The 12,518-nt window shown below is 36.9% G+C and overlaps 1 protein-coding gene across 1 annotated transcript in view; it reads right to left on the bottom strand.

The window, feature by feature from the left end:
- Positions 1-12,518, bottom strand: part of LOC124154357 (mucin-2-like) — a 70,126-nt gene that overhangs the window by 44,647 nt on the left and 12,961 nt on the right. The window contains exon 2 of the mRNA XM_046528040.1: positions 11,693-11,736. Within this exon, the coding sequence (XP_046383996.1) occupies positions 11,693-11,736 (44 nt within the window). The remainder of the gene's footprint in view (positions 1-11,692; positions 11,737-12,518) is intronic.

The raw sequence follows: 12,518 nt of genomic DNA, 5'->3' as shown, positions 1-12,518 counted from the left end.
ATTGGGTTAGTGATGAATGGATGAATTAATAAATGATTTATGAAATGGGCATTTGAAATTACCATGAAACAATTTTTTTTTAAATATCTAACAAAAGCCAAAATGTATGCCGTTAAGCGGACTTATTTCAATTATTAGACTTCGTTACACTTTTTATATCTGGGAAGTAATAAAGTCTGTCCCAATTACACATTTAAGTTCCGTTGCTGACTAAGTCTGAGCATAATGAGAAAAATCACTCAGGCGTCGATGAATTGCACAAGGTGCCTTAACAGTGGCGTATTGCTGCATACGGGGGCAAGTACTCGGACTCAGGGGTGGTATTACTGGGGTCAGGGCAATATAACTTTACGTGACCTGGATGACCACCGGATGACTCCATTCCTTGGTGCCGTGGTTCGGGCTGGACGCAGGCTCGTCTATCTTTGTGCGGTCTCCTATTTTCTCGGAGACGGCAATTTGCGCGGTCTGGCTGCCCCTGGAACCTCCATGGCGACCACCTTTGGATTCCGGAGTTGATCGTCCGAATTGGTTTCCCGTCGTACACCGCTCGCTGCCTTATGTCTTCTGCCTCGTAATTTCACTTTTCTCTTAGTGCAACCACTTTCAGGATACCGCACAGTCAGTAACACCATTAAGAATTCTCTTTTTTCTTGCGGTGCATTCGGCTTATATACATCTCCGAGGGAAAATAGGGGGTTCCGACGCACACGCATACACAAAAAAAATAAAAATAGGGGGATACCTTGGGCATTCGTCATAGCTGACCTTCACTCACACCGACTCACTCACATTCACTCCACCTTGCATACTTGGGTAAAAAAGGGGGGAGGGAGGATAGGAGACGGGTGAGGATGGTGAACGAGGGGGTGAAGGCCAGGGTTGGGACGGCCGCGACCGTCACAATATGTATTCTTCGTCACATATTTTCAATTTTAAATTACTGCTAATTTTATATCCTTTTTGGTGGTATATCAGATTTTTGCGTAAGATTTTTCAAAGTTACTGTTCTCCTTCCAAACGGGGAGAATCCGTATGAAAAATTGGTTCCCTCCCAAGAGAAATTTAAAGCAATTTCACTTTCGCAACGATGGTGGATTGGAAATTTGCGTGGACATAAAGCAATTTAAAGTATTTATGTTTCAATTTCTCTTGCCCTCTCTCACATTTTTTTTTCTATGTTCTTCACTTTCATTTGCTCTCCAAAATTCCCCCTTATGCTCTAACGTTATGGGAGAAAGTCGAAAGAGCCACGACATTATACGTTGAAATGCCCTCGAAATTGTGTAAAACCTCTTTCTCTTATTTATATATGTCCTATTCATCAGAATGACTCGCCAAAGGGTAAGTTGACTTAATATACCTCGATTTATGGTTGTTGGTCTTTTCCAAGACAATTGATTTATTTTTTCTCTTCGAGGTTTTAACCGCCGAAGCTACGTAAAGGTCCTTAATTTTTGTTACTTTAGTTATGCTTTTAAGAAATTTTTATTATGGACGTGAAATCCGTGAATTCAATTTCTCAGCTGAAGATGTTCATTATGAAATGAATTCATACATGAAATCTTACAAAAAATTAATATGTTTAATGTAAGGAACTGGATTAACAAATTTTTGGGCATTAAAAAAATTCGAGCGATTGATTTAGGGATTGTTTTAATATGGTATTTGGAGGAGGTAGCCGACAGTTGTAGTCATTTGTGTCATGAGGGAAGGGCATGAAGGGATGGGTGGAGAGAAACCCGGCGTCGGCATTAGCCTGCTCTCGAAAGGCGCCAAGGGGGGCATGGCTTAGCGTCCCATTCGATGGACGGAGACTTGCGCTTGAAATATCCTCCACACATCATTCAAGCAGAGATCGGGCAGTCTCTACTAATAGGGTGGTTTCCTATTATTTTTTTATTGCTTTAATCGAAAGATTATTACTCCTGGAGTACGTATTTCACGCTTTTAGATTTTTAAATGACAACATCTATTTTTCGCGATTAAATGAAAAGTGAAAATTTTCAAGCGCGCGAAAACGCGACGCTTAAGTATGAATGCCGGGAAATATCTCCGTACGTCGTATTTCTGGTTCCCCCTCCCGCCCGGTGAGGTGACCTTGAGGCGAGGCTTAGCGCTGATGCGTCGCAGGATGCTAGCGGATAGCTGAGTACCTTGCTGGATGGTAGCGCTTGGCTTAAAAAAGGTTTATAAACACCTTATCAAACGAAGAAAACTTTCCGAACTTAGCCAGTTTTAATAGGTGATTATTAAGACATGTTTCCCTGAGCTCTGTGCCTCATGCATGCATTGGTAACCTCAGACGATGTATAACTCCTATCCTCTCGTGTAGAAACTAGGTCCCTGTGACGTCATGCAGAGTGGAATCGCATGGGCGCCAATCTGGCCTTTTTCAAATGAGGATAAAATTTGACCCTCGCCATTCGTCTAAACCGGTATTTCAAAAACCAAATAATTTGTGTATTACGAATACACTAATGGTGGGTAACGAATCGCAATAAATGCCTTTCGTTTTCTTTGATGAAGGAAACTACCCTATTCTCTACCACCACCGGGATTCGAACCCGAGCCCATAGGGTGGAAAGGCAACGCTCTAGGCATCTCACCACCCCCTCCTCTGTAGGATCGGAATAATGATTAGCAAATCATCGTCCACTCCCAGGATTTGAATTAAAACCTTCGGTGGAAGAAGCCAGTTCTCAGGCGACCAAGTTAATCCATTTCTCCCTGTTGACGGATCATTTCTAACAACGAATAACTCGATCAAAACTAAAGTGGTCGTGATAGAAGAACTTACAAACTTTAATAATTTACCAAACTGAAATCAAACTTACAAGGACTTAGGTGTCGACGGGTAACCGACATTCTCAAGATCATCCACTGACCTAGCTGTCGACGGGTGATGGTCGAGACCTTGGTTGTGTAAGTTTGAGTAAAATGTAAAACATTGCAATAGTTAGTGTGTTCTGATCTCATCATAATTGAAAAATTCCACAAAGGAAACCTGAGGCTATTGCTTTTTTACGTTATTATCTGGAGTTTTTCAGAGTATATACAGTAAGCTACAATCAAAATTTGCTCTTTGCCTATATTAAAAGATTTTTATAATCATTTTATCAAATGTAAATGTTTTTCTTATATTGATATTAATCAACTCTATCCACCATAAATATTTCAAGATGACAGCGTAAATATTATTCGAGTTATTCGCAATAACGACGTATTCAAAGAATTATTCCACAGTCACAACTATTAACCGCTCCCAAAGGCTGTTACATGCCTTGCCTTCCAAATAGCCGGTGTTCTTATGTCGGCTTTCTATTCCGCGCCAAGAGATGTGTAACCTTTCGAAATCGGAATTTTGGTTAAGTCGAGAGTGGTAAGCTCAACCTTGACCTCTTGAGGGTAGGAAGTTCAGTGATATATTATAAATGGTTTTTTTTCCGCACTCATGCCTCGCAGTTCTCTGAAGTTTCCACGGTAATCGAGGTCTCGTCAGACGTTTTATCGACCGGGATTTCCTTTACTTGTAAAATGAAGTAAAATACTTTGCGCATTTCCACATAAATATTTATTTTAAAAGGAGTAAACATGTTTTATTGCACTGCAGAATCATCAGGACTAACTCTACAGACTTTGCAGTGCAGTGCTGCAGAGAGGTTAAACATATTGACTCCTTTTTAAATAAATATTTATGCGGAAAAGATCCCGGTAATTTACTTCATATCCTACAATGGATTCCCACGAAGTATCAGCCTCCGCAAATTCATTTAAACTTTTTTGCTTTATTTTTATTAATTACACCTATTTGAAGTTGAAAAACTAAGGTTGGACGAAAATGTGCGATTATAATTGCCTGAAACAATTAATCTTTGAGCTTATTTAAACGAGAGCTTTGAGCTAGTATCAACTATACAATTGCGCAATTTTACTCATTTTGAGATTAATTGTTTCGAGCAACTATAATCTTACATTTTCGTCCATCTTTAATTACTTAATGTCCTTAAAAATCCAGAGAAATAAATAAAATGTCGGAAAGGGTACCCAAGAAATACCCAAGAAAAACCGTTTTCATCAAAGGGCATCCAAACATTTTTGCATTTTCATAGCTCGGTAACTATGATGTTGCGACCCAATGTTTATGAACATAAAATGCTTAAAATGTCTCCCCTACCACCTCTTGAAGTTAGCAGATTCCTCCTGAAATGGGAGTTGTATACACTGCAAAACTATATGGAAATTATGGCAGGAGTACAGCTATGACACGATTTTGTAGAAGAATCTCCGGGAGAAGACGAAGCAGGTGGAGTGGTCTCAACGGAGAATTCGAAGGCGTGGAATTCTGGGACGGAGGGTGGAGTGAGTGGGCGTGGTTATTTTTACGTCATAGCGCGCGAAGGGATGTCGAGGAGAAAATGGATAGTGAACGGCGATGCGCTGGGACAGAAATATGAGATAGACCTAGAATGTTGCATTAGAGGATTCTCAGGGGGAAATAAGCAATTCTAAGGGATAGTAATAGAAATTTTCACTCGTGATGATAAAATCGATGTTGATTCAGTGTCTTTGGAGTATAGGTCATGAAGAATATTAAATGCAAATTTTTGCCAACGTTTCGGTACACACAGAAAACACCTTGGCCAGGGCGATTGTACAGGGTGGGTCCTTTACTACGTAGTTTTCTTGAGGTAAACTATAAGAGAGGGAAAAAAGCGAAGCGTAATAGAAGTACTTACCATCAATATTTGAGGAATTAAAGGTATTTCGTTCAGCTCAGTGAGAAGTAAAATACAAAATGAATTTGAGTACTTACTTTTGATAATTAAAAGACAAAAGTTATAGCAATGTTTTCTTACAACAATAAAATGAAAAAGAAAGAGAATTCAGTGGTAAATAAATTAAAAAGAGAGACTAAAATTTTGACGTACTTTTTCTGTAATGAATTGGAATTACTTATTGGTAGTAACTAAGCTATAACACTCCAGAATTCTAATATATTCCATCTAAGTCATTACATTTCAGTGTTATTCCTCGTGGGGGATAAATGGATTGTTCTGCACCCTTTGACGCAATGGGGACCTTTTGGACAACCGATTAATATTCGGAATTACATCACTGGTACATTTGAGGAATTATAGTTATTTCGTACAGCTCCGCGAGAAGTAAAATACATAAATTCAATTTCCGCATGGAAATTATCTCCAATAGGGCTAAATTACTCATGATTTTACTAAATGTTCAACTAAAAAAGTTAGGCAATTCAAACACAAAAGCTATCCAGAGCGTTTTCCAAATAACGAACTCAATGAAACCTATTTCAGGGACGTAAGGGCAAATAAACATAAAAATTAGGTAAAGAGGACTAGGTATTACGGATTAGGTTACGGACTAGGTTGCACTAATACTAAACGATTTAGACTGGGAGCCGCTAGAGTCCCGGCGGCTGCGAGCTAGCTTTAGGTTGCTTGAGTAATATACATCATGCAGTAACCCAGTCGGAAACCCGAGAGGAATTCATTCAAATTTTGAGTTAAGTTCACTATTTACAGCGGCAACATCTATCCGTGGGGATAAAATAATTTTTATCCTTTATGTGTATTTCTTAATATAGCTCTCTTATTTCATTCATACTGTCGTTAATAAGAATTTTTCGCCATAAAAAATTGATGATCATTGTGCAGTCTTGATTATGAGTGATACGACGGTAGAAATTATTTCCTTAGATCGCTGCTAATTATATTAGAGGAACTTGGAATATGATGACCTTTTTATATGCGAATGATACCACTTCCTGAGAAATTTTGTCTGAAAATATGTTACATACTCATACTTTAGCTTTTAAAAAATTATGTTGAAATTAAGTGAATTAGCTGTACCATTCTGACACTTCTTTTTTGTTCCGCGATTACAACATAGTTTTGCTAAATTGTAGGTGAAGTATTAGAAAAGTAAATTTTCTAGTAAGAAACAGCATCAGGGTGCTCTAATTTCAACGAGAAAAATAAGAGTTGCAATTCTCTGACACAGATGCGAAATGCTATCCAGTGTTATTAAATGAAATGCAGTGTTTGAATATTATATAATAAATTTGTCAATTTGTCCAGAAGGAGCAGCTTTAAAATCTATCTTATTTTTATTTTAAAGTGCAGTTTTCGGGATATTTTTTGTGGTTTTAGATGAATTTCAAAATTCTAAGATCTCCTCCCAAATTTTCACAGAATTTTCTCATTATCACCCTCTGTTGGTATGAGCGCCAACTTTCTCTGTAATCAACCGGCAGTGACGTGAGAAACGTATGTAAACATTGAAAACTCATACCGAGCCGATGTTGAGGATACAAATTCGTCATATTTCCACGACCTTATTGTAGTTTTTCCCTTTTTGCGTATTTTCTCGGGTGCTCTTGCATAGTAAATATAATTCCTACACGTATTTATAGTTGTATATAATAAAGAAATTGTTAATTTTTAATTTACCATGAAAAAAGCAGTTTTTTAAATCGTGATTGTGGTGATTCAACCATTATTCCATTTTTATATAAACATTAAGTAAAACTGGAAGAATGTGCTAAATTAATTTTTCTCAATCCGAAATGTAAGGTCGTAATACCAATCGACATTAATTGAACGCTCATAGTCTTCATTTAACGTAGAGGATATTGAGCACTCTAATGAAAGCAATTAATTAAAAATGAGATATATTTCCTCTAAATGAACGTATATATTCGTAAATTTATCATTGAGTTAAAGGAGCCAACTAAATACTTTTCATAACAGGATTTTTAGGGTGAGAAATTCATGAAAATTACAGGGAGAAATTAAAAGCCGGCATGTATTTGTGTCCTCCAAATCATTGTAGATATCCTATACCTACTCATATTTTTAATATTCATCATATTTGTACTACATACTTTCGATATTTGTCGTTGATAAATACTAGTTAACCTACCTTGTGAGACGTATTCTTGTTGTGTGCTTTGTGCTAATTGAGCAATTTTGGCTTTTATGTATTTCTCGGATTGCCTCGACCGCTTTCTCCTAATAAATGCGGCATCCAAAGGATTTCTACCTCACGGATTCTCTCGACGAACTAGGCTGTCATGCGTATCGGCATATATTGGCGTATTTAGGAGTTAGACTTTCTTCTCGGAGGGCTTGTTTTTTTGCGCGCCCATATTTTTCCCCGAGTCGGATGTGAGTGACACACCTAGAGTCAAAATGAGGACCCACATCAAATCGATCCCGCCAACGACTTTCAATCTCACGTACCATAGTGTCTTCTCCTCTTAACGGTTTCCCAGCCTCCAAGACTTTCGCATCTCACCCAATCTCCGACTGCAAAGAGTCGTGTCACGCTCATCTCCGAGTCTTTTTCTGATATGTTTTCGCATCGCAAAAAATAGCAATATCTCAATCCATTAGCATGAAAAATGAAGCGGTATTGTTGCATAAAAATAAAGAAAATCTGAAGTGAAATTGTCCATGAGATATAGGCAAAGTTATGACCTCGGGTAGAAAATAATTATGATTTATTATTGACGACTATTTTGAACAATAGGTCTTAAATGTGTGGCAACATCTGTGAAACCTTGAATTCACTTTAAAGAATTTAAAAAAGCGAGATCCCATTGAAAAATTCGGGCCCTGCACGTATAGCATCGTAATTTATATTTATTAGAATTTCCATTCATTGAATTTTAATTCTTTTCGTTGTTGCCAATCGTTCACTGATTTTCCATTGAAATGAATTCAAGCACAATTGCTTAAACTTTTTACATATTCCCTTTGCTAAGCGGAGAAAAGATGTAGGCGCTATTTAAAATCGATGACTTTTAAATTATTTCGGAATAATTGTTTGTTTTGCCTTTGAAGCCTTTTAATTTACGTCTGCTTTAAGAGTTTTGTTTTATTAAAGTAGGTACTGTAAATCAGAATGCAGAGGATTAGGCTCTCATATATCCTGCATATTCATTAACAGAGCAATTTTAAAATATCCGACTATGGGTTACACTCAGCCACTAGAGAATATAAATATTTGCGCTGCGAGCTGGAACCATGGTGACAATTTTTTAATTTGAAGTTTCGTAAAGTATTGCTTTGTTTTTATATATTTAATGAATGTGAAAATTTTCTATTAAATGGAGACTAAAATGCATTTCAATTCATTGTTTAAGCTTTAAGCTACTGTTATTTTTTATTTTTTTTTTATTTTAAGGTATCTGGCTGGATCCCTCCTTAACTATTAATAACCCTCTTTATTTATTTGTACATTATATATAGTTTAGAACTGGAGAAAAACCTTAAATTAGTGAAACTGGTTGAGTTGATTCCTTTTGTGAGAAACAAAGTTTTCTATTTGAACTTTCCTATTGAACCCTCGGGTTGGCAATCTCGTCATGCCCATTTAACACTCTCTAGTTAGTCAGGTTATTTTCTCCTTGTCTTGATGTGTCCTCGATATCTCCTGTGTTTATTGACGCTGTGATTCTCTCGGTGACTTTACGGAAGGACATTTTGTGTTTACTTCCGGCAGTCATCTAAGATCAGTGAAGTGTGTTAATATTTGTTTTATTACTAATGCACTTGATTAAAAAAAGATACATCGCAGACTTCGTGATAAGGACATTTCACGTGTGCTTGTAAGGATCACCGCTCTCTCTTGGGCGCTCGGTGCATTACAAAAATAAATTAAAATAAAAAAGCACAAGAATCCAATTTATACATTTGTCGGCCCCCGTGGCGGCGGGGGTAAGTCCTCGCCTACCATACCCAACGACCTTGACCTAACCTCGCCTCCCGGTCGCGGGTTCGAGTTCCGCCTGGATAGGCTGCCCCTTCTAGGACATGGGTGTGTTTGATCGTCTGTTGTTGATTGCTTAAAATCCCGATGTAAAGGCCTTAGTGTGCTTTTTTCGGGGGTAATTGAGATAAATTAAACTAAGTTAAATACAAAAGTATTTGCATAAATTTCAACTCGATGGTTTGATATTTTATCTCTTATCTCGGGCTCAACTTCAATGGAATTCGTTTATGAATGGAATGCTTTGAAATATTAATAGAGAATAGAGTAATCCTATATCTTCAGGACCTGAGTATTTCAATGGGATCTCGTATTGATAAATTCTATGAAGTGAATTCAAGATTTCGCTGGATTTATCATGCTTTTTAGACATAGTGTTCAATATATCCGTGGGAAATAAATTGGAATTTTTCTTACCCGAGATTATAAGTTTATCTATATGTCACGGACTATTTTCCAGCTGGATTTCTTTATATTTATGCTAAACTACCGCTAAAATCTTTTTTTTTCTGAATTGAGCGTTCTATGCTCTCCTAATGTTTACGCAGGTAGGTGTACGCTAAAGGTCGCGGGCTCTCAGTCAACTGAGCGATCACAACCGGTTGAGGTCATGATTCTCAGCAATTCTATTGTGACCTCCTTCAAACGACTCCATATGGTTTTATTCTACAAGGTTTTAGCTCATATAATAAGAAATACCAAGCCAGTCATGGAATGACTAACGATTCCAGGAGCGACATTGTGTCTGGGTACTTACGAAAATGCTAGAGAAAATGATTTTTAGATAGATAAAATATTCGGTGTTTACATTGTTTTGCCTTTCACTCTTTGGTCGATGAATTTTAATTATTTTTGTTGTATCCTAATGTTCATAGATTTTCTAATAAAATGAATTCATGAACAATTGCTTCCAATTTTTACGTATTCCCTTTGCCAAGTAGCGAAAGGATGTTGCCGCTATTAAAAATTGACGATTTTTATTTATTTTGGATTGTTTTCTTGTTTTACCTTATAATCATTTGGCTCACGTCTGCTTGAAGACTTATTTATTTAAGTAGATTCTATAAATCAGATTTTAGAGGTTTAGGCTTTCACATATCTAGCAATAAGTAAAACAAATTAGTTTAAAAAATTGGAGGAACATCTATATTAGAAATTAGGATAATTCAATGAAATGAGAGCATTGTAAATGTAGTTGCTATTTTTTATTTAGCGTCATATGCTTTACCATCAAACATCGTCTGGCACCGTAGAATTTAATTTTACTTTTACCTACATGGCCAGAATTGAAGTCAAATGTAATTTTTCGCTGTCTTTTACCTGGCTTAGCCCTTTCATTTAAGCTAATTAAAACCCGAAAATGTTACATATATCGGTAGCCACTGACGTCAATATTATTTTAAATGTAGGAGCACTATTTCGTGGAGAGTGCGACAAGTGATGTTGAGGAGAGTGCTATTTCTTAGATGAGATTTCTTTTTTTTTTAATTTTTAAAAAAAGAAATCTCATCTATCTCAAAAAAAAAAATATTTTCCCATCGATTTGTGGTTTCCATGCCAACCTTGTACATCTGGAGTGCAATGAAAAATTTTGCTATTTTTTATTTAGTTAGTACATTAATTTTAATTGAGCCTGTAGCCACGTCAGGTTAAGCATCAAACCTTCAAGTCATGCGACGCATGAGTATATTCATTTTAAAAAGTTCCAACATATTCGTTCATTCCACCGAATTTAATGATTTCCCATTTTAAGCCAATATTTGGGAAAACTCCTAACATGCGGGAGAGCGTTTAATGAGCGAGAGCTCATTTGAAGTTCGATAGAATTTTTCACATAAAGAAGTTTATGCATATTTCTACAAGCTTGATAATCGGCTATGAATTTTTGGACGTTTACAGGAGAAGATGTGTAATACCATGCGTGATTAAATTTTTCGCATAGCTCCGCAACAAATAGTAGCTTCATTTTTAGCGGTTCTATGGATAAAGCAAATCCAGTTAATCCCTATATTGCCGGATTCTCTTGCTCATGAGAAAGCGTAAAGGGCAGTTCTAATGGTGTTCTCTTTTGATTTGTATTTGGTTGAAGACATGAACGGAGTTTTGGGGAAACCAGAGGGAGCCTGACCCTCCGACTTAAATGGCGATTTATCAAAAAAAGTACGAAAGCTGTGGATTCAAGTAAATTGAAATCAAATAAAAAATTAAAAGTATAACTAAATTTTAGTTTTATATAGTACTAAAAATGCTGTTTTAAAAAGCTAATTTAAACAAATTTTCCAGGAACACTCAGGGGGTATGGAATACCCCGTTTTCACCCCGTTTCACTGGGTGATGTTCCAGAGCCCCTTAACTCGCGGCAGGATTGCTACCCCCCCTCCCCCCAACAAAAAACTGTGAAAACGCCCCTGATTGATGGTTGTTAGAAAGGCAGCTTTCTTTCGATGCGGGTCTTATTACCGCCCTGGAGGATGAATGGAGATGTGAGAATCGGTATTACAAAATCTTGAATTGAGAGTTTCTCTCGCTGTAACTCCATATTGATCGTGAACATGCATGCCGATAAGTGCGTGCAGCTGTTAAAGGGCAAAGCGAGATCTTGGATGTGCGGTTCTCAATGGCCCTGTCGAGTTAATCACACCTCTGCGATCAGTCTTTAAGTTCTCTCGGACTGTACCCCTCTTTTCCCCCTCCCCTCTCTCCTCACTTCCCCTCCTTTTGCCCATCCCACACATCCCCCTCCCCTCCAACCCCCGCTCCACTCCATGCTACCTTCTGAGACACAAATTGGGAACTTGAATTTCTTCACTTTCCCTTTCGGTCACAATACGCATTTAAGGCATCTTCCTCAACCGTTTCCCACCATGCATACGTTCTCATAGACACTCACCTTCAGCAGTAAGACCGCGGCCACCAACCACATGGCCGTTGATCCTGAAAACAGAGAGAAAGAGAGTTAGATTCATGTTTTACGTGGTGCTGGCATATTTTGTCATCTTCGTCTATTACCACGTGCAAGCAGAGAACCAATTAAAATCAATCACGGCTATCGCGTAAGCAATCTAGTTGAGTGAAAAATCTCATCATTGTTCAGCTCAAGAGGAGATATTTAATTAGGTGAATCGGTGCACATTATTCACTTATTTAGAGTATGATTTATTATATACAATTTATATTTATATTAAATAATTTATATTCATTAATGAGGTGTTGGGAAAGCTTAAAAAATGGATTTGAACGATGAAAGAATCATTTACTCTGTTGTAGAAATATCTTAGTAGAAATTACTGCTGCACTCAACCACATAAAGCTATTTTGTTCTCAGATTAGCTTATTATGAAAAAGCGGTGATGATTTTAGCATATATGGGTATCAAAACGTCATTTTTGAAAAAAATATCATGAATATATGCTTCAATTTTTCAAAAATTCTATTAGAATTTACACTTATATACTTGTTCAACAGATAAATTATTAAAGTAATAAAAGTTGTGAATTACAAAACTACACTAGACCACTTGGCAGTATTTAGGATGAACAATTTATTGATAGAAAATTTTACATATATTTCTAGAGCTATTAGAGCTGTTGCTTCAATTTTAATTCTATGAATACATTTTACATGTTGTAAATTAGGTATGGCTGGGTAAATTAGGTATAGGTTAATTAGGCTGAAAAAGTGGTTTGTCTCAAATGTTTTCTAAATGAACTTGAGTT

The sequence above is a fragment of the Ischnura elegans genome, chromosome 1, assembly GCF_921293095.1.
Source record: "Ischnura elegans chromosome 1, ioIscEleg1.1, whole genome shotgun sequence".
Lineage (NCBI taxonomy): Eukaryota > Metazoa > Arthropoda > Insecta > Odonata > Coenagrionidae > Ischnura > Ischnura elegans.
This window is presented reverse-complemented; position numbering and strand designations above follow the sequence as displayed.